This window comes from Alligator mississippiensis, chromosome 6, assembly GCF_030867095.1.
Source record: "Alligator mississippiensis isolate rAllMis1 chromosome 6, rAllMis1, whole genome shotgun sequence".
Classification (NCBI taxonomy): domain Eukaryota; kingdom Metazoa; phylum Chordata; order Crocodylia; family Alligatoridae; genus Alligator; species Alligator mississippiensis.
Window position 1 is genome coordinate 4,359,507 of NC_081829.1, and position 22,600 is coordinate 4,382,106.

At 41.6% G+C, this 22,600-nt stretch overlaps 1 protein-coding gene across 1 annotated transcript in view; it reads left to right on the forward strand.

The window, feature by feature from the left end:
* The first annotated feature begins 961 nt into the window (after positions 1-961).
* MYOM3 (myomesin 3) overlaps positions 962-22,600 on the forward strand; it is a 42,434-nt gene continuing 20,795 nt past the window's right edge. The window contains exons 1-17 of the mRNA XM_006267979.4: positions 962-1,082; positions 2,217-2,291; positions 4,146-4,305; positions 5,338-5,495; positions 7,633-7,728; positions 8,466-8,554; positions 13,532-13,576; positions 13,768-13,908; positions 15,332-15,493; positions 15,872-16,013; positions 16,098-16,297; positions 17,025-17,078; positions 17,587-17,714; positions 18,461-18,644; positions 19,678-19,849; positions 20,613-20,734; positions 21,449-21,636. Coding sequence (XP_006268041.1) covers positions 976-1,082; positions 2,217-2,291; positions 4,146-4,305; positions 5,338-5,495; positions 7,633-7,728; positions 8,466-8,554; positions 13,532-13,576; positions 13,768-13,908; positions 15,332-15,493; positions 15,872-16,013; positions 16,098-16,297; positions 17,025-17,078; positions 17,587-17,714; positions 18,461-18,644; positions 19,678-19,849; positions 20,613-20,734; positions 21,449-21,636 — 2,223 coding nt within the window. The 5' untranslated portion in view covers positions 962-975. The remainder of the gene's footprint in view (positions 1,083-2,216; positions 2,292-4,145; positions 4,306-5,337; positions 5,496-7,632; positions 7,729-8,465; positions 8,555-13,531; positions 13,577-13,767; positions 13,909-15,331; positions 15,494-15,871; positions 16,014-16,097; positions 16,298-17,024; positions 17,079-17,586; positions 17,715-18,460; positions 18,645-19,677; positions 19,850-20,612; positions 20,735-21,448; positions 21,637-22,600) is intronic.

A 22,600-nucleotide genomic window follows, 5' to 3' on the forward strand; every position in this document is an offset into this window, starting at 1 on the left:
ATCTGGTCACAGCGGCAGCATCAACCCTTCTCCGCCCAAGCATAATGACCGATGGTTATTAGCCAAGCAGATGGCCTCCTTAGATCCTCAACAGTCTGTTCATCTGAGATTACCACTGAGTATTCCTTATAATCCAACAGATTGCAATTCTAGGGAAATAATTAAAACTACTACATGGGAAAGTTAGGATTATTTTTAATGAAATACTGCATATCAATCTGTTTTAAATAGTAAATTCCACATGCAGAACTCTGTTTATAGTCTAATGCTGTCCCCAGTGTTTCAGGTTATCTATCCAGCCCATTGTACCTTATCTTTGCCCTCTGCTATACCATTTCTGCCTTAACTAGCCTTCATACTAATTAAGCCCATGGTGTTCTTCAAGCTACTTTGGGGTCTGATCCAGTATTCACTGAAATCAGTGGAAAGACTCCTGCAGCTTTATTTAGTATTAGATCAGGATCTTAGAAACCAGCTGCCTGTTATTCTTCTACAGTTTCAACACAAGGTTTGCAAGTAACCCACCCAGAAGGACCCTCTTCTCTTTTGTTTTCATTTTTCACCAAGATCTGATTATAGGAAACTACATTATTTCATAGACTTTGAAGCCTGAAGGGACCATTATGAGCATCTAGTCTGACCTGCATAATACTGCATCAAACCATATGATGTCAGTTTGAGATAGTAACAAAAACATTCCCAAAGATATTCTTTATTTTTACTGCTTTGTTTTTAGTTTTTCTTTTCAGACAGACTCTGGATCCAGCTTGTGCACCTGGCTCCCGCACATGCACATTACAGTCATGGAAATGATGTGCCAAGAGGCTGATATGATGACTACTGAAGTCAAGAGATGCTCATTGGATGGTCAGATGAAAGATTTTGCTGGACCATTTGAGATGGTTCATTTGAAAATCAGTGTCACTGTGTGTTTGAATCTATTCTGGTAGGTAACTTCTACTGTGAACGTTCAACATGGAAACTCGAACTTCCTTTCATCAGAGAGAGGAGGAGCAAAAGGAAGAGAGACAGCGAAGCTTGGAAATGACGTCCAGAACAAGAAAGACTAAGTTCAAGTCCAGGTAAATCAAGGGATTAATAGCACTGGAGTGATATTGTAGCTGTGATGGTCTAGGAATTATGCAAGAGGCAAGGATTTTTGTGGGTGAAATCTTTGATTGGTCTAACTGCATGGTTGGGATAAAGTTAGACAAGCTTTTGAATGAAAGGCATTCTTCAAGGGACTGATTAGCTGTAAGGTGAGAGGTAAGTGACCCAATTCCAGATGGCTCAGTTAGGTCCAAATAATATTATGAGTTCTCAATAAGTAAACCAGATCCAGATTACTCAGGTAAGTTCAGACCAATTAGTTAGTTCTAAATAAGTGACTAGGTTCACCTTATGCAACATGAGGCATGTCAGTGAGTTTTGCACAAGTCAATTAGCTTACTCTGCTCATGCCTCAGGCAAGCCAATGGGTTCTGAATAATTACAGCAGTTCCAGGTAACTCAGTCAGGTCCAGACAAATAAATCATTCTCAGGAAGTGGTGAATATATCAGGTCCAGGTGATTCAAGAGATTAGCGGTCAGTCAAAATGTCCGCAAAAAGTGAAATTTGGGATGAAAATTATTCTGTATTATGCAGTTTGATAATCTCTTGGTTAGATGAGAAAACAAAGTTTCCAAAACTACCTAATTTCAGTGTCTTTGGTTCTAAATGCCATTGACTTTTAATGAAACTTGGATTTCCAAAATTGTCTAAGGGCATGTCTACATCATTTCTACCAATACTAGAAAGCATCACCTTGGAAACACACTCCACCTACCCCCTTCTGCCCCACATGTACCAAATGTTGGGAAAATATGATGTAGCTAGCAATTGCTAGAGTAGAGCTGGGTAGTGAGTACACACTGGTAAGAACACCTTGACAGCAGCACTGGATGGCCATCGAACATGATCTGTTGTGTTACAAGTCTCTGGCAGCTGGTGGATGTGGAATGGGAGTGACTGGGCAGGGCATGTTTCCTAATGGTGCCCCCTAGTAAAAATGGAGGCAATGAAGAGATGCCCAAAGTCACTTTTAAAAATGGGACTTAAGCTGCTCAGTTACAAAAAGGCTTTTCATAACTTACATACTAAGCATGTTGTGGAGTGCTTTGCTTATAAAAATGTTCAACTTTGTCTGAATTCTTCTGTGTGTGCACCGTGTGGAAGTGAGGAAGAAGAGACCTTCACCCTTTCAGAGTTATCCATAGCAGCTGCCCTCGCCTTAACCTCAGAAATATCACAGTAAGTCAAGAATTTGATGTCACTACAGTTACTATATCAACTATGTTACATGTATACTACATTTACCTAAAAGAAGCACTGGTTCACAGTCATTCTTTTGTGACCCTTCTGCGAGCTGGTGTTGGTAGTAAAAAAGGCCAGATTGATTAGAAAAGCTTAAATTGTATCATCCTGAGCTCCCACCCAGAAACCCATGAAACTAAAAATTGCCTGGATGCCCTTTATAAGCAATATTTCCCTGCTTGTGAGCAACAAATCAAAAACTGAAAGGAAATGGAATTTTGTATGGCAGGGAGAAGAAAGGGAACTTTGGGAAAGCCAGGTTAATAAAGCAACAATATGATTGTTTGCCTCTTAATACTGGGCACATCAGTGTTTCTCTACATGCTCCATTCACTTGCCATCTGGGCAAGCAGAAATAAATTAAGAAAGGGTTGCCTTCTCCAAAGCAGTAGCTGGAAAGGAAGCACCGTAGGCCAAATCCTGGCAATGCATCAGAAAGCCAGAGGATGTTGCAGGATGGAGTAGCTGTGTGTACTTCTCTTGGGACTGAGAAACAGAAATGGCTGGTGTCTAGTTCCTGCTTGTTTGCTTTTTGTAGCACACAGTCCCTCTGTGTGTCAGTTTTCCCAGCTGTAGAAATAATACTAACCTTTCACAGGTGATAAGACTGACTGTTAACTAGGAAAAATATATTGAACATTATTATATACACCACCAAATCTATCCAATGAAAGAGTATTACTGTCACCACTGGGAAGTCCACCTTCAGCTTTGAAAAGCAGAACAAACATCTACCAGGAAATTCTGAGCTTTTGACATTTCATTTTTTGCCATATTGGGATGAAAAGTAAAAATCTCTGAATTGTTTTACTGTTCCAAAATATTTCCTTCCATAGAGTTGAAAAAAATCATTTTGATCATATCATAGTCTATATTATATTAATTAAAAATGAGGTTGAAACAAAAGCTTTTGCTTTGACCTCAATGAAATAAAACATTTCAATAATTTCCTGTGAATATTTTTCTTAAAACCAACACATTCCTACATCATGTGCTGATTTCATCTAAACAGCATTTTCTGATGGAAAAGTCTTCTTAAACCAGGGCAACATCATGGTGTTGTGTATTGTTGCCATCTACATACAAGTGAAACTGCTTTGCTGTAGGTCATACTTACTGGATCAGGAATCTCAACTGAGCCCTTTTTTGCTAAACCCAAACCGGGCATATCTACATGGGACACTTAATGTGCAGTAGCCTAATAATACTGCACAGTAGTGTGCCAGGCAAAACCTATGCTAATGGTAATAACCATGCACAGCAGTATTAGGTTTCTGCACAGAAAGCATCACTAAAAGAATCGTGTGCTGGTGCTACTGCACAGTAGCTCTGGTTACTATGCATTTAGTTAGTACTTCATTAAGCAAGTACTAAATTAAATGTCAGTAACTACTGTGCATTAATGAACGTGTAGACATGCCCATGGTGGTGCATTTAGCAGTCAATTCTGCAATTGTCAAGGCCTAGCCAGGCCTTAGGAAGAGAGCAGGAGACAGAATTAGACCAGGAGCTAGAGAGTCAGGGAGAACTGCAGTGTCCTCTCTGTATCTGGAGACCCTCATGAAGAACTCTCAAGGGACATTACACATACCTTTGTGCCATGATGCACAGCCCTTCACAACATCACTGCCTGCCTTCAATTTTATCCCATCTGCGCCCACTGTTGAGCATAAGCTAATGGTTCCCTCCTTATACTCTTGCGCAATGTTTAGTCCTATGCTTATGCAACGAAAACCCCACAAGGGCTTGGGCAATTGTGAGCTTTTTTAATATGTATATTTGACATCTCAGGGATCCCAAGGTGAGGAGAGAAACTGCCATCCTGGAACTGGAGAAAAGGGGACAGAAGAGAGTTCGATTTGGAAATGAAATGGAAAAGCTGGAAAAGACTGTCATTAGGAACTGCAGACTCCTGCGTGTGAGAGCTGACCGCAAGGCCCTTCGCAGGAAGGTCAGATACTTAGAGAGGGACAGGGCTTTTCTATGGCGAACAGGAATACCTGTGAAGTTATAATTGTTTACTAGCATACATCTGGGGAGAAATCTTCAGCCCAATTAAATTCAAGAGGCCCAACCAATCTCTAACCATTGCAGACCAGAATGAGACCTTGTGTAGGGGTAAATCATGCCATGTCTGCTATTGTGGGGTTCTCACACCTTCTCCTGAACACCTGGTACATCTGGAAGCATGAGAAACAGGACACTAGATGAGATGGACCTTGAGTCTGATCCAGCATTCATATGATACTAAAAGGGGGAAATTCTAGCCATTTTCTTACTGTTTATGAAATTGTAAGATCTATGCCCAGCAATAAAAACTCTGTGAAAGTTACCCATATCTGAACTCAACAACATAGATACAGCCATAGTATCCAGGTCTGAAACTCCAGCTAAGTAATCACTATATATGGGCAAACTGAGTGAGAAATGTAGCTTGTACTTTGTCGCTGGAGTCCACAGAACACCACATATTCCTACATAAAGGACTGAGTAGCTGTCCATAAACCAGCTTTGGGTTATCTCTTCACAACTGTATTAACTGGCAGAGTTTTAGAGCAAGATCCTCAGCTGATACATGAAAAGTGAAGCTCCATTTACGTTGAATGGAGCTACTGGGGGTAACACCTCTTTATTTTTTGAAGTCACTAAATCCAGAAAGCAGAAAAGTTTTCAAAATCTGGGGGCCTCGTTAAAGAAGTGTCTCTTCTGGGACACTTTTTCTTCAGCTTGTAAGGCAATGCCTTGGCTGTCTACTTTGTGAACGAAACAAGTCTTCTCCATAAATGTTCAAAGATGATTTCAGCTTTGTTTAGCCACCACAATAATTAACTTCCTAGACCAGCCCACTGCTGGACCAGAGCGGTGTGCGGTCTTGTAACAGGCAGTGGAAGGCTGTCAGCATCCTACATGCCACTTCTACAGAAAACCTCATGGAGCTAGAACATAACCACTCTTTCCCTGGTGTGTTTGCTCCTTACTGTAGGCTCTAGAGAAAGCTCGCCTAGAGAAAGAATACATTGAGCTGAGATCAGCCCGGCCACCCATGTTCTGGATCCCGCTTCGAGTTCATGGAGTCTGGGAAAGAATGGAAGTGAAGCTCACTTGCACAGTCCTGGCTTCCCCCCCACCACAGGTTACCTGGTACGTGAGCTGAGGACAATGACTGGTGAGGACCAGGCACATCATTCTGAGAGGCAGATAGGGGGAGCAGCACCTGTGTCTAGTTAGAAAGACTTAAAAATTGGAAGGGAGTTTAAGAATACTCAAGACATCATTTTAATTTCTAAGTCCATGCTTCCAATCCACCCCTGTGTGTTGGAATCAGTGTACAGGAGTTGTTGCCAGCCAGTCAGTCTCTGTGATATGTATTCCTGAGCCTCATGCCAGTTTCCAATGAACAGGGGTCCATTTCTGAAAACATCTCCACACCATCGCACACTTCAGGCAAAATCCCCAGCCTTGGCTGCAGCCAGCACCCAGAGCATATAGAAGGCAACCCCCCCCCTTGATACCAGTAGGAAACAGGAGTGGGGGGAATTCCTTCCTGAGCCCACGTATGACCAGCAAAGCCCAGAAGCACAGGATGGAAGTGACTCCAGAGTTGTCATACCTTGACTCCTCTGGTCCTTTACAGGCTCCATGGAGAGGTAGAAACAGGATCTAAATTTAGTCTTATAGCCTATTAATTATAAAGTTTTTTCAATGTCTAACCTAGTGATTCTCATCCGGGGTGCCTTGAGATATTTTCAAGGGTGCCATGGGGTGCCACTCAATGCTAGTATCATTAAATATGCAAACATGATTCACAAGATAAAACCAGAGGGCACTTGTACACATTATGCGTTGTTTAGATACACGTCATGAAACAGCGCCAAAAATCACCGTTTCGCTAGGTTAGTCACATCTGAAAATACATGCTGACGTCTTTTTATCATGGTAGATTTTGATTTATCATGGTAAATAAGACCACCTCCAACATGTTTTATTTTTAGCATGGCCAATTGTTTCAGCAGGATTATTTTTATCGTGATAGTTTTGTGACGTACTCTCACAGAAATCCATAGTGTCAAAAACATTGTGGCCTGTTGTGGTCTTTCTGAGTTCTTTGCAACAGAAGAATGATTTATTACCTTTCACTACTCAAAAAGTAAGAGAAAACAAAGAGCTGGCATTTTCCAAGGGGTGTCTGGAGTCTACTGTGAGGTGCCTCAAGTCTAAAAATGTTGAGAACCACTGGTCTAGCCTCTCTGATTCACTCCATCAGCTGTCAGTTCAGTGTAGCCTCTGTCCTGATAAAAAACTTTGCCTTGGAGCGTGGCCACTACACTAACTTCCTATATCTAGCTTACGCTCTTGCATCTTGGTCATTGGCCAACAAGTTAAACCAGCCTACATGTCTTTTATGAACCAGACAGGTGCAGGAACATTGTGGGCACACCATTGGTGCTTGGCTACCAACCAGGATACCATATGTGCTTATCTATTCAGCTGCTACAGCCTTTACAGTTTGAGAAATACAAGGCAACTCTTCTATTTACCAGCTTTGCTTAGTTACAAATCCACAGGATGGAAAATACCAGGGAGATCTCTGGGGATGGTCTGCAAAACTTACTGCTAACAATGGAAGAACAGAAACATCAAAAAAGATCAGTAATAGCACATTACAAATTGAACATTTAGTTCCTCAGTCAGATAGATAAAGGGATTAAATTGACCGTCCTTTTATACAAATGGGTGTAGTATTCACACGTGAGTTTCAGGTAGTTTTGCTAGGGGCTTTGGCGGAAGATTTGCTTTCCCAGTTTGGATCCTTTCTACTATTCATGTAGTACAAAGAGAGGAGAAACCACTTGCAAGTCCCCAAGGAACACACAGAGATTGAAAAAAAAAAACCTAGCTGCAATAACTCCTTCCCCACAACCTCGAGTTGAGGGTATAAGCGGGGTAGAAGGCAGCAGGCAGAGAAGATGGCTGGACTGTGGTGTCTGCTAGCAATCCTCAGGTAGCTTCTGGACCCTGGGGCACCACGTAGTGCAAGTTAGAGGAGCCCCCAGGCTGCTTCAGATTGTACTAGGCTGGGGCACAGAATCAAAAAGTTAAGAATGAGCTCCCTGGTGGCAGTCTACTCTCCTGTTCAACTGTGCCCTGTGGAAGAAACTGCCCTTTTAAACCAGGTGTTGCTCCTTTCTTTTAAAACTAAGTTTTAAATTTACCAGCTTATTCTTCTCTAGAATGGCAAATCCCTCTTGAATGACATGTCATCTTTGTGTTTAATTAGGTATAAAAATGGAATTCCTATTAACTTCCGACTGGCTCCAGCAGGAAAATACAGGATGCAGAACAAGTTTGGCACACTCACGCTCTATATCAGCAGGTAAAGTATAGACCGTTTGCTCAGCTCCCCCTTCGTTAGCATCAAGGCCTGTTCTGACAAGAGTCAGCTATACAGAACAAAATCATTTTGTCTGGGGAGGGAAAGTTGATGCAGCCAAAGTGTGATGTACTGCCCTGCTACAGGGCCCTAGTTTTTTACCTGAGCTAACCCCTTACCTGCTGTGATGCGGCCCAATACTTCAAATAGCTCAGTCAGGGGTTAAAATTATTTTATTTTGTTTGCATCTGGGTCACTGGAGGCTTGTATAAAATCTTCATGATCTATCTCAGATTCTCATTATGCCCCTTAGTTCTCTATACTTCACTAGGGATACCTTAAAGTTTGGGCATTCATGGCAAACTTTAAGCGGGCTTAGAGTTCTGGGTGAGTTCAGAATCCTTATAGAACAAAAAGCCGGTGTGATACGTAAGTAATATATGTATAAGCTCAGGTCCTCGGTGGAGCTTCAGTGATTCAGAGGTCCTGCACTGTTTCTGCATGGGGCAAATTTCATCCAGTGTTCATAATTCTTTGCGCATCAAGAGAAAACTGTGTTAGAAGTCTAATTCTCAATAACTGCTTATTGCCAAAAATAAACTGGTGAAAAACTCATTTTCCTTTCTAACTTGTGAGATTAAAGAACAGCCTATATTAATATACACTGATCAAAATTCACCCTCTGTGCTGAAAACCAAAGACTGAAGCTCAAAAGGAAAACACAAATTCATTTCTTTCAGATGTTCTATGGAAGATTCTGCTGAATACAGTGTTGAAGTTAAAAACCCTTATGGTGAGGCCTATTCATTTGCTTCGGTGCTTGTCAGACGTAAGTAGAAAATTTACTTTCCTTTCGATTAAAAAAAAAATCTTTGTGGATATTTCAACACAATTTAATTAAAGTAAGTCTCTAGAACTGCACAAAATGAATACTATAATATTTGAGTAGCATCAACTGATATATTTTTCCATCTTAAGGATTAGCCACAGTCTTATTTTAGTTGTCATTACAAAAGCAAATATTCAGACCACCAGAAAGTGTTTAGCTGGTCTAAATCATTATGTGTACAAAGAGGAATGATGCCAGTATATTTCCACACCCACACCTTTTCTACATACAGATTAATTTTATTTATTCACATTAATTATTTCCGCTTTTTTTCAAAGCAGGTATTAAGATCACTTTGATAAGGGGATGAAATTTTGTTTCATGTATTTTCATGTAAACCAGCAGGTTCAGTTTGGTGGTCCAACAACAAAAGACCTCCACAGAAAGAGATATTTCTCCTGATGCTTAATACTGTCAGGAGTTTGAGTTAAATACAGTGTAATTGCAGGGCTGAACCATTATTTTAACTGAACTGAAATCAGAAGGGACTGGCCCAAACTATGACAAAATCCACCTGTTTATAACCCAGAGATTTGTTTTAACTGGAAAGTACAGCAGTTTAGAAAGGATCTAGTGTCATTTTGAAGGTTGGACTGAAAAAAAGTGTATTACCAGAGGATCTCTCCTGATGTACACACAGCTCTCTCCAAAGAGTAACCCTTCATGAGCAAGTTCAAAGTTCTGCTCTCTGCATCTGTTGTGATAATTTGAATAGACTTCTTTATTAAGTCCAAGCAGGACAATTATGTAGCAAGATTCTGCCCAAGCTAAAGAAAGACATGTGGAGAAGCGGCAGGAAACTGTGCTTACAAAGGAAAATGATTTGGAGCTTTAGGCCAGGGAAAAGGCAATGTCGTCTCCTGCGATTGTTGGTTAGCCCTTGACATTTGTAATCTATATCTAAAACACCCCTGTTAAAAAAGCCTGGTCTGGAATCTACCTACATAACTATAGACAACTGACAGTGACACTGGCACGAGCAAAAGAATAACTGAAATGGTAGCAGATGCCATTATGGCTGCTTCAAAGGTCTGATTGGTAGAGAAGAGATAGGCTCCTCTGGCATCATGACATGCAAATCCAGCCTAACGATGCAGACAGATCAGTTCTGCATCATTCATTTGGTGTTCATGCTTAAACGGCTTCTCAGGCCACGTTGTCACTGTTCTTTTTCTTCGCTGTATATTGATCAAATCTGAACAATCTGAAGAAGACTCTTACCAGGGAATTCTAATGGACATGTATTGTTCATAATATCTTTAAAATCCTTTGGTCAGACATTGCCTTGGGTGAGTCAGAATTCAGCATTTAACCAAGCACATGCACACACGCGCACACATGCACGTACACACACTACAAGAGACACACTTATAAAAACAATGGCAGCTCCTTGTTTGCAAGGCTTCCCAGACCAGCCAGCCTGGATTATCCTTACCGTAACAGAAAAAGAACATAAAAAGGCAGTGTTGTATAACTGGTCCATTCTATGTGGGTTCTTATACCACACTTACTGTTGTAGTACAGTACCTTTTGAAACTGTATTTAGCAACATGGCTAACATCCGTCACATGCTTGTTTTTATCCTCTCCCGCAGCAAGCAAATCAGGCTGAGATGGAAATCAAAAGCATGCCTAACAGTAAGATTCATTTCCAAAAAGTCTTGCTCATTTTGCCACCCAAATAAAGCAAAGATAAACTCCAGAACAATCAGCAGTGGGAACACCAAGGGCTAAATACTGTTTCACTTTATGCAACTAATTGGCACATACACAGCTGCATAACTACAATTTTTGGCACTTAACATACAGTTCGCAATTCAGCAATGCATGCACAAGTCCATGCAGCTCTAGCTGGCAGTGAAGAGAGGCAGTTATTACCAGTTATATAGGGCCAGGATGCACAGAACAAGCCAATGGCTGCATGACTCACTGAGGTAGCTGCTACCCTGGAAGAGAGGGGGCCCTGGGTTCCAGCCAGACCTCTTCTCCCATTGTGGCCAGCACTGTACCTAGATTTCTGGTGTCCCTGGGCAAACTTTTAGTATCGGGCTCCCCCTTCACCAAGATAATGATAATAATAATTAAAAATTACCATTTTCAGGCCCCCTTTCTGTCCAAGCCCTGGGCAGCCTCCCAGTTTGCCCATGCCTGTGTCCAGCCCAGATTGTGGTCCTGGGCATGTCTAGTCTTCCTAGGAAGCAAGAGATACAGGTTCAGAATCTCTCTGGTTGAAAGGTGAGCAACTGTGTCACTCCCCCAGGTATTGGGCTAAAAGGCAGAAAGATCTGCTGCTGCTGCCCTGTTTGCATGCAGGGCACACTGGAATTACCAAAAATTGCAGTTACACAATTACTTACATGCCATTTAGGTGCATAAAGTGAAATAGGATATAGCCCCTGGAGTCAAATGGGCAAAATGTCTTTGTTGTTTGTATTTAGGGGCAACTGAGAAAGCAGTGAAGCATCAACTGGGCAGCCAGGAAAGTAAACTTTCAGAAAAGGAATCCCCAAGGGCAGGATGAGGACCTACTGTATTGGCTTGATTTTCAGAAGGTCTGAGCCACTGCAGATCCTATGTTCAGTGTCTCTATACCTTTGAGAGCCAGGCTTTTTATCGCTAACAATCAGGAGCTTAAAACTATAAGACAATCCTGGGAAAAGACCACAGATATTAAAGTCCTCAGTAAGTGGTTGGCATATTACGGCTGGCTACATTTAGTGCCCCAAACTAGCTATAAATCCCATCAGGAGAATGATGCTGACTTGTTACTGAGAGGTGGTATGTTGGAAACAAATAGCACTGGAAAATCTGCTTCCTACTGCTTCCAAAGGCAAAAGTTTTGTGTAAATAACGTGAGACGGTCACCGGCCTTCCCCAGCAGAATCCTTCTCTTCAAAAAATCTCCTTGTGGAACCAGAAATGGTATGAGACCAGAGTAAGGCATGTTAATAGAAAATCTTAGATGAGAATGCTGCCCTAACGCCTCGTAGTACCTGATTAAACTGTCCTTCAGGGAGTCTTTGCTGGCTGGACTGTATATCAGCACATCAAATAGCACTGTAACACTGCTGCTTATGTTGGCTGTTCATAGGCCCATGCTACTCTTTCTCCCTTGACCCTTCCTGATGCCATTCCAGTAATATGACCCTGCCTTGTGCTATTCATGTTTAATATTCCAAAAATAGAGACTGTGCCAAAGCCTTAAATCCTGCACACGCTGGAAACATTCCCTGTCCCACTGAACAGGCCAATGGCATCCATTCTCCTGGCCCCACGTTGTCTGGAATGCCCTTGCTGTCCTGGAAGGTCCCCAGGCCAACTGGTTCTGTTTAGCAGGAGATTCATTCTGTCTATAAACACTATTTGGGGGTCCCCTTTATCCTGGATCAGGCTGGCATTTCCCTTTTAAGTTCTCTATCACGCTGTGCTTCAACCATCTTTCCCCCACCCTTCCACTTTCATGTGGCTCTGTTTCTATAAGGTCTTCCTTTTTACCTGGTCATTGACCTATCAAGTGGGTCCCCAAAGTAATGCTTTGCAAAGCATCGAGCAGGCTGTATTAAGAGTCCATTTGCTCATCTGTGACTAGGGACAGATAGAAGGCCACTTCTAAATGGTGGATTTCTCCATAGCAGTGCAAAGCCCAGACTGCTTTCCCAGCACAATCCTTTCACTTGCAGCCACAGAAAATTGCCTCTGAAGACACGAGAATGAACTCACTGGAGATTGTTAATTTGCTCCCATTTATACTGCCCCATGCTAGCTACTGAAGAAGGAAGGAAAAACAAGGCTGAGAAAGGAGAGTGCTAACATTTACATTTTGTGTCAAGTGTATTTATTCTTAGATTCCAGCTCAAAGACACTTGATCTTGCGCTGTAATCCCAGCAGTACTCCCAAGCTAAGCAAAGTTTGGCTGGATCATTGCTTGTGTACAAGATCCCTGAGGAACATGTATAGGGTTGCAGTAAGTGCTGCCAGTGATACCTTAGGTGATGCTCTTCTCTCTGAGTCAACAGTGGGTCCATGTCTGAAAATGGTCTGTGCTACTAGATATGATGCCCTTCAGATGAGTCACTAACCTGAGATCCAAGCCACTGATAGTCACTCAGGTCCTTTATCACTTTCTACAATAGCAGAGTTTTAACCTTACTGTCCTGGCCATATTCCACCTTCACTAATATATACGTTCTGCTCTCTGCTGTATAGTATTTCTGTGTGGTGTTGAGGAACCACCATGCTCTGTCCCAGAGGGGCAGCATTTCAGTCATGGGTGAAGTGATATGTATCTTTTATTTTTTAATTTGTAAAATATTCTGGGAAAGGACTTAGAGCAGCGATTCCCAATCTGTGGTATGGGTACCACCGGTGGTACTCAGACAACCTGTCAGCGGTATGCATTAACAGATTTATTATAATTATTTTATATGACAAAAGTTATATTATACTTGAAGTTGAATTGAAAAACTTGCTGGTGGTACTTACAGTTGTATCATTTTAAATTGGTGGTGCGCTATCTGTCAGAGTTTGGGAGCTGCTGACTTAGAGTTTTTCTACATAAGGAAATGTAAGGGTATTACTATAATGATATAACTAAAGAAGGGACTTTTGTTAAATTACTTTTTGTCACTACAAGCTAAACTGAAAAGAGAGCGCAGTCATTATGAATAACAGTGTCCATGTGAGGAGTTATAGCAGTAAAATTAATCAGCTTCTTACAGACAAACTCTTAGTACTTGGGAGAGTCATGAGCAGGTGAGTGGGTCAGTGTTTTACCCCATAGATATTTTCAAGGTTAACATTTCACATTTTTCCTGTTTTGAAGAAATGAAACACCATTTTGAATCCAATTGTATATTATTAAGAGGACAATAAGCAATGAAACCAAATCTGTTAAGTGTGTGTATTCTTCTTTTACAGAATATTATGGGAAGAAGTCAGGATTTGATTCAGAAATATATAAAAGTGAGTAAATGATTCCTCACTGTTTTATTTCTTGCTAGGGCCTGCTGGTACCTTCAGACAAGGTGTGCCTCCTTCCACTTGCCTGATTCTGTACAAAAAGCACCACCCATACTCAGTGCTGTAGCTAGTGGGTAACAATGCTCAACTGCTGGTCTGTATTATGACTCCATGTTTTCACTCTTGGTTCAAAGGATCACTCATTGGGAAAGAGGCAGATTTTGCCTTTGCACTGAAACCCTTGTTCTCAAGAGAGAAGGAACCTTTCACCCTCTCCTGCTACTTTTCTTCTGATTTACTTGAGCATCAACGGGACATCAGCTGGTTCAGAGATGGTGTGTATTCCTACATATCAGCAATTCTTGTTTTTATACCTCCTTGAGCCTGTACGCTGCAGTTTAATGCTTGCAAAGGTGAACTGGCAATCAGGATTCTTAGATTTTCTTCCCAGTTCTGCCCCTTGTCATTTAGCTTTTACCTCTGTTTCTCTATCCATTACACAAGGATCGTCATACTGAACTGTCTCATGGAGGAATGTGGAACCTAATTCATTTCCTTGTATAAGACATTATTAAGGTTTTTGGTTCTCTATGGTAAAAACATAGTGTGTTGCTACTATATTGCTGTAAAAGCAAAGATGATGCTGAGGAATGAAGTAAAGTCTTCCATCCTGTATGAGTGTAGGACAGAGGCCGCATAGCTGCATAACTATAGTTGCAAAGTCAAGGCTGTTGATCTTTGCTAGGATCAAAGCTATGGGAGCCAGCACCTGCCTGAGGAGTTAAACAATGAGAATGCTTTTGCCTTTTAGTAGTTCCACTAGACTCAGTTGTGGAAGCAGCAAGCCACACTAGAGGTAGGCCTGTGCCACAGAACCGGATCTATAGCTGAACTCTCCCATCTTTTGTGAATGTGTTCTTATATGTTGAAGATGCCCTGGCTTAGTGCATATGTCACCTCTCCCTCAGAGGCTGCTAATTAATCAGCTGCTAATTAATCAGCACTAATTGAATTAATTCTTTAGCTCAAGTGTCAGAGGGTACTGAAGACCTTGTGCACTGAATGCAAGTAAGTCCTCCAGCACAGCTGCTCATAAACATGTCAGTAGACCAGGTTCCCTCTGGAAAATGCTGCTCTGTCAAAATCAGAATGTTTCATGGCAACATATCAATTTTAATTAAATTTTAGTGGAAGAATTTCTAAGTTGAAGTGAACTCTCAAGAAGTCAGCCCCTACCTCCAACCAGCCCATGACACCAGCCTCCATCACCCACTTGTTAGGTTTTCAAGTTAGCACCTTCATGCCTTCTCTGCTGCTCTCCTTCACGTGTGGGAGGAGCTCCTCTAAAACATGCATAAAGCCACCAGAGTTTTTCTCTTTCCAATTGTTCCTTAAAACTCTCCTTTGTTCATATCTACAAACACTTGACAATGGGTAGACAGGAGGCAGAGCACGTGAGCAGTCTACCATGCTGCCTAATATTGTCTGTTTCGATTTGCTCCTGTATATCTCTGCATCCACCGGTTATCTCCAGTTTAATGCTTAGTTTGCAAGCTCTTAGGACAGAAACTATCTTGTTGTTTTGTGTTTGTGAAGCACCTAGCCCAATGGGTCCCTAGTCCATGGTTACAGCTTCTAGCTGCTATAATAATGATGATAGTAGTAGTAGTAGGAGTAGTAGGAGTAATATAAGTGTGCCTCCTGGGCAGGACACAATTCAGTTAAGTTTTCTTTAACTTCCTTTTCATTTGACTCTAGGCAAGTTGATGAAGGATTCCAAACATCAGCAAATAAAATGCTGGGATCGTGAGGCTTCTCTGACTGTGCCGTGTGCTTACAAAGAAGATGAGGGATTCTACACTATCCGTGTCCCTACACTGGATGGATACAATGAACAGAGTGCTTATGTATTTGTCAGAGGTAGGTACGGGCTTTTATCCTACTTAGAACAAAAGCCTTTTTTCAATGAAGTGAAAAATTCACAATGAAGTGACTCTCCAAACAGAATGTCCCAAAAATACCTGAGTCCCCCTGTTCAGTAGTAACTAGGCACCTGGTAGGCTCAGGCTCATCACAAGCCAGTGAGACTCTGTCTAGGGGACAGATAGTCAAAGATACGTAGGTGCTTGAAGATTCACAGAATTTGTGTGTTTCTTGTCCTGCAGGCTGCAGCACACCAAACTTAAAATGCTAAACTCACCAAACTGCCTCTGTGAAAAAAAAGAGTTGCGAGACTGAAGGGCTCATTGCACAGGGGAGGCAGAAGAACTTAAGCAACACTGTTCTGTATTTCTTCAGATGCTGTGGCAGCAATGGCTGGCGCCCCTGGATCCCCACTCAATGTGAAGTGCCATGATGTGAATAAAGACTGCCTGATCCTTTCCTGGGTGGCACCCAGTAACAGCGGAAGAAGTCCAGTCTTTGGATACTATATTGAAAGGTCTGTATGGCAAGCATGTTAGAAAGATTGCAACATCTTGGAGAAACACCAGGGATGAAATGCATGGTTTCTGTTTCATTTCAGGTGTGAGGCAGGCACAGATGACTGGGTGCCATGCAATGACAAGCCTGTGAAAGCCTGCAGATGTCCTATTGGGGGCCTGGTTGAAGGAGCGACATACCAGTTCCGAGTTAAGGCTGTCAATCACACAGGCATCAGTCATCCTTCAAAGGCCAGTGACCCAGTTACAATGAGAGACCCCAATGAGGACAAAAGAGTGATGAGTATGTATCAGAAACAGGACAATATTCTCATATTTATTCTCAGGACAATATTCTCATATTTCTCATGGGTGTAACTCACCATAATTTACCCAAGGTCCCCTGCTGCTGCTTTTCACTGCACCTGGCTCCTACGGCACTATACTATGCCACATATATATTTAAGCGCTAGCAGAATCACTAGATGAATCCATTGGTCTACACGAAAACAGCCAAAGGCAGACTGACTTATACTGTGTTTGCTATTTTATAAGCACTGAACAGAACAAGACTGCATGGCAGAGTACCATAGATCCTCAACTACTGCAAAGTATCATAGATCCACTGAAGTCAAGAAACTGGCAGTTGCTCTAGCTGAGGCTTTCTCTTGTTGTTTCACATGTCATTCCCTTACCCCAAAACACGTGATCTCTGCCTACCTGGCTGCACTTGCAGTGCTTGGATCGGGAAGACAAAAGCAAGAGTGGTCAAAAATTAACCTTAGACCAAAACCTGAATCTAGCCCCAAATGATGGCTTTGTTTAAGTTTCAAGGAGGTTTATGTATTTTTAATTACTTTTCAGCTTGCTCCACTTGTTTGACATAGTCTGATTTGGAAAGGGAGAAGGTCAAAATACTGCAACTATGGTATTTGAAAGCACATAAGGAAATTACATCAGTTTTGTCTTTGCCTTTCTTCTAAACCCATGGCTTATCCTTGGTGAATAATATTGACTTTTTTAATCACTAGCCATCCTTTATGATGATGGAAAGAAAATAGACATTTCCAAAGATGAACTGGAAGGTAATTTTAAATTTATATTTAATCTGATTTTCATAAAGAAGCACTTTTCAGAATACAGCAATGCCAAAGAGGTTAGGGGGAAAATATGTACAAGAAAATATTTTCTTACACTGCATAAAAACAGAAACATTCCAGAATACTAGGCTGGTTTATAATGAAGCCATTTGATACGGTTAAACTTATGACTATCAAGCCCACAGTTAGAGGCTAGGAAGCAGTATAAAGTTTGTTTAAAAACAAAAGAAAGATATGGGGTACATTTTCATATGTGTCAAACTCACTTTCATAAATTCCCCCTCATTTGGTGGGAATGACATAAGGTCACTCAAAAGTTAGCAAATAAACAAATAGTTTGGGTAGTTTACCATTATGTTCCCAAAAGGTCAAGGACTTCTTCATGCTGAAGAATCTTACTTAATACTGGAAAGGCATAAATGTACCTGTTTAAAAAAGACAGTTTTCCTGCTATGTTATAATTGAGTCAGTATGAAATTCTGACTTCCCATAGGAAAGATTAAAATCCCCCTGCCACCCACCAATGTCCACGCAAGTGAGATCAGAGAAGATTACGTGGCCCTCGCTTGGGATGAACCAGATCCTAGGGGCAGGGAGCCACTGACTTACTATGTGGAAAAGGTAAGGAAATAACCAATGAAAGGGCAAGAATTGTTGCTTCGGAGACTGGCCATGGGCTATAGAACATGAACATGTCACCACTAAGAGACCTGTCAGACAGGTCAACAGTAACAGAGAACAGCTGATGACACTTTAGAGGTGGTCTGTGTAAAATGACTTGGTAAGTCTCAGTTCCTTAAGGAGAGGGTCCTCCTTATCAAAAAGCCACCAGCACAGTTGGTTCCTTTGATAATAATCTTGGCAGAAGGTGAATTATTTTTGTCTCCCTAAATGGTGTCAGTGCAGATCTAGAATGGGACACCGTGAGAGGGCAGTGTGTGGGGAAGCTTCCGCAGCTGTTGCCAGTACATCCACAGTGTGTTGATAGCCAGAGGACAGCAGTTTCCAAGCTGCCCTGGCTAACCTTTCCCTAGATCCACAGTTACAAGTACTCAAATCCAGATCTGGTGCCTGGCCGACAAAGTTGGGTCGGATAATGAATGCAAACAGGGGAGATGAGATGGAGTCTTTCTTCTTCATGCCACAGCATGGCTGCAGAGTTATATTAAGGAGTTTGTAACAGCGTTGTGGATGGTGTAACCCTTCCCAGGCCCATCAAGCATGAAGAGGGTGAGAGGAACTACACAGTGACAAAACTTCAGAATCCACCTCTGCCCCAGTATTCCCTTGCCCTAAAGTGTAACGGTGTTACTGCTTGAGAAGTTTCTGATTTCTCTGGATTTTAAATCACAACTTTTCCCTTCCAGTCAATTGCAGGGAGCAACTGCTGGCAAATGGTTAATCTGGATATCCCCGTGGCATCCCCAAGATTTGCAGTCTTTGATCTTGTTAAAGGAAAATCCTACTGTTTCCGTGTGAGGTCTGTTAACAAATATGGCGTGAGTGAGCCGTCCCTGCCCAGTGAGCCCGTATCTCCTGGAACAAAATTAGGTAATCATCAAAATCATGAGTTATACAAACAATATGGAAAAGGCGGTATCTTGTAACTTTAACACACTTCCTTTCCTGTTCCTTGACCCTTTATGTTAGGCCATTGTACAGAGCTCACTTTGACTTCAGGAAGTCTCTCAAAGCCTTAAATCCATGTTTCATTACTTTGTAGCTGGCCACCACACAATGTAAATCTAACCAAGCAATAAGGCTGGAATTAAAAATGGTAAAAAAATGAAACAGTTGAAATCCCAATATTCTCCTCCAAGCACACTTCTGGGTCTCATTCAAGGGCTTCATATATTGTGCATTCTATAAGACAGATGATGTATATAATGGTGCCCAAAGGAATGAAACAGCTTTCTTCTACCAGGGTGGGTGAAGCAGTCTGTTATTAGGGCTCTAAAAGGAACAGCAAGAGGAAATGGGGTGTTTTGTTGGGGAAATACATTTTCAGTCTTTGTGGGCATGAGTGTTTTATTTTCCTTGTTGGCTTGAGACATCTAGAATATAAGGATACATGGACTCAAACCCTTGTTTCTCATAGGTTGGGGAAAAGTTCAGCCATGGAGCCTTTGCATTTGTCTTTTTCCTCCTTTCATTTCAGAGCTGTCCAGATGTTGTCCATGCTGTTGCATGCTGCTGCCATTTTGCAGAATGATATGTATGCTTTTTTTGCCCCCAAATTGCACATGCTTCTTTTCTGGTTTTGACAGCTGTAAAGCAAGCATAACTCTGTTGCAACCAGTGGACTGACTGGTAGAAATGATAGTGCTGTGGTGATGTTGGAAATGGTAGTATTGGACACTGGTGGAAATAGAAAGAGAATGAGATCTGATGAATCCAAACACGGTCATCTTGCAGTGATGTGTTCACGACACTTTGATATGGGAAACGATGCCCTTGGTTACGCTCTGATATGGGAAATGGTGTTCTGGCCAAGAGGAGATCAAACATCTCAATTTACCTATGGAAGTGAGTTAGCATTCATAAATAAAATAAACTCCTTTTTGTTCCACTTTTTCCTTTTTAGCTCCCCTTCCACCTCCCTCTCAGGTCCTTGCCTTCAGAGACACCAAGACGTCTGTTGTTGTGCATTGGGATAAGGTGAAGGAGGAGGAGGCCATTGGCTATTACATATATTGTCGGGAGACTGGAACAGAAGAATGGCAAACTGTCAACAATAAACCAGTGACATGTGACAAGTGAGTACAGTTGTCCTCCACTGTGAAACTGTGGTGCATCAGCTGTGATTTCTGTGCTTATGGGACACTTGAAGTTTAGAGCACAAAAATCTGTCAGGCTGACTCTCATGCACCTGCTTCTCATGTACTCTAAGCCACCTGCACACTAATCTGCATAAAATTTGTATAAAATGTAATTTATGGCCCCTTTCCACTGGCAGAGCAATATAAAGGGATACTGATGTGAATAATAATCTGAGCAGTCAGATTAAACTCCCTGCCACTAAACACCCTTTCTTTCTAAGGTTGCTGTGCTGTAGAAAGACCCACTAAAATATCTTTTCTAGGTATTGACTTTCGAGAAGTGCTGAATGCCTGAAACCCCCAGTGATTTCACTGGGAATTGTCAAGGCTTAGGAGAAGTTCAGCACCTCTCAAAATCTAACCTGTATTTGCCAATTGATTGATATGTCACCATTTATATGAAGGCAGGGTAGATTTGCACCTTATAGACCAACTAAATAAAATATATCAAGAGTACAAGCTTTTGTGAACTCAAGTTCATTTCATCAGATGCTGAAAGGGCAGCATAACGTAGTGTATAAAGTGGAGAAAGTGATTTATGTAATTTGTATGATTCCGTGGAGTTTCAACTCTAATGGTAAATAACAGCATTTTAAATTATAAGGTGTTAGTTTAAGAAAAGGATAAACTATTTGTTCAAGGATACATTTTGCCTGTGCTTTGAATAGATGAAAGCAAACCAATTAATCATCTCTTATAGGTTCACTGTTCCTGGACTCCAGACAGGGAAGGAGTATGAGTTTTGTGTGAAAACTGTCAGTGAAGCAGGACTGAGTGAAAGCTCACCAAAATCTGATCCCATTATTGTCAGGCCAGCTATTGGTAAGTAGTGTACTGTACACACATGCCCCCACATAGAAATAGAGCTCCTTCATAAATGTCTTTTACACACAGGTAGGTCAAACCATTTACAAATAGCTACATCCAGCATCTCACTGAAGTAGAGTGGGCCTGATTCTCCACCAACTTGCATTCTTTGTATGTGCATGAAGTAATTGTAGAGTTACACCTCTGTTGTAGTGTTACACCTTCACTGCAGTCATTTTGCACTAGCGTAAATGACTGTGCATGGTGAAAGAAGCAGAGAATCTGGGTCAGTTTCTTGCACTACTCTAGTCCAGGCCACATGTATAATTACACACCCAGCTTATCTGGAACCCTCGCTCCAGTCACATAACTCCCCTTCATCATTCTCCAATCTATCACATCACTGTCTTCACTCCTGTCTCCTTTGTGTCTGCCCATCAACAGCTAAAATTACAGAACAAGGCACAAAAGGATTGAAAATCTCCAAAATCCTCCTCTCAAACAATTTGGATGGAAATTAGGCCTTTAATATCCCTTTACACTGCTCAAGTGATGTAAAGGGGCTGTAGTATAAATTACAATCAAGCTTGATAAGAACGTGCCTGGTGCTGAGAAGTCATTCCAAGTAACTCAACTTCCACAGCTATTTTCTTGGTCTCCAACTGGATTGCAAGCTTCTATTACATTTTATATTTTCTTTTCTTTCTCTCTCTCACCATTATCATATAGCTTGTCCATCAGCACCACGTGACTTTGCCCTGTTGAGCTGTGGGAAGAATGATATGGTCATTGGATGGAAACCCCCAAAGCACAAAGGGGGAGGAAAGATTCTGGGCTACTTCCTGGATCAGCATGATGACTCTGAGGAAGACTGGCATGAAATCAATATTAAGCCTATTCCCCAACGAACCTATAAGGTATCAGTTTCATATTCCATGCTGTGTTTCTGAGAAAGGTATTGGGAAGCTGTGTCTGTAAATGTAGGCACTGATACTTCTGTAGCCAAGACCTTTCCCTTTCCCTCCTCCAAAAATACTTCCTCATCCCACAGCTTTGAGGGCCCCAGAAAGTCTGATGGTCTCTGTGTCAGATCTTGCAATGAAGCTCTGTTCAGGTCTGTCCCACAGCACATTCTGGGGCTATTTGAAGAGTTCTGAATAACACAATATTCTTGTTAATTCTAATTCATCATAACTCAGCATCACATGTATCCTTTCTGAATTATTTTACAGGATGACTGTGAGATCTATTTTGGAATTAACAGAAAGTTAATTAAGTTCAATAAAACCTCTTTAGGCAGTAAAGAGCTGGGAGCTATGAAGCTACTGCCCAAAGCACTAGGCCACAAGACAGGTGAAAGATAAGTTGTGTGGAGTTAGCAGTTCCCTGTCTGCATACATAGAAACTGGGATTCTAGTTGCAGGCTGTGTGTTTTGGAGCAGAAAGCCAGGAGCAGGAGCTTTGAGTGTGACCTTTAATAAAAGCAGGAAGACATGACTTCTTGGGCACAGCACTTGCTAGAGTGGCTGACTTGAAGGATTCCTGAGCAAGGAAACTTCCTGCTTCTCTTTTCTCAAGGATACAACCCCATTTGCTTTTTTCATAAGAAGACAAGATTCCATCAAGAAAATGCCTGATTCATATCACAGAGCAGAAACAACCCTGTGAGATCTCAACTTTTAGCTAAGTGCTCAGGCCCAAGGGGCAACACTACCATTTGACAATATCTCTCTTTTCTTTCCTAATATGATGCTTAAGCAGGATGATTCTAATTGATGCACTGAGTTATCTACAAAATCTCTTTGCTAATGGGTGGGAGGGTGACTTGGGGATTGTTCATAAGATCCTTGTGTACCATCATAAAAATATGGCCTTAAGGTT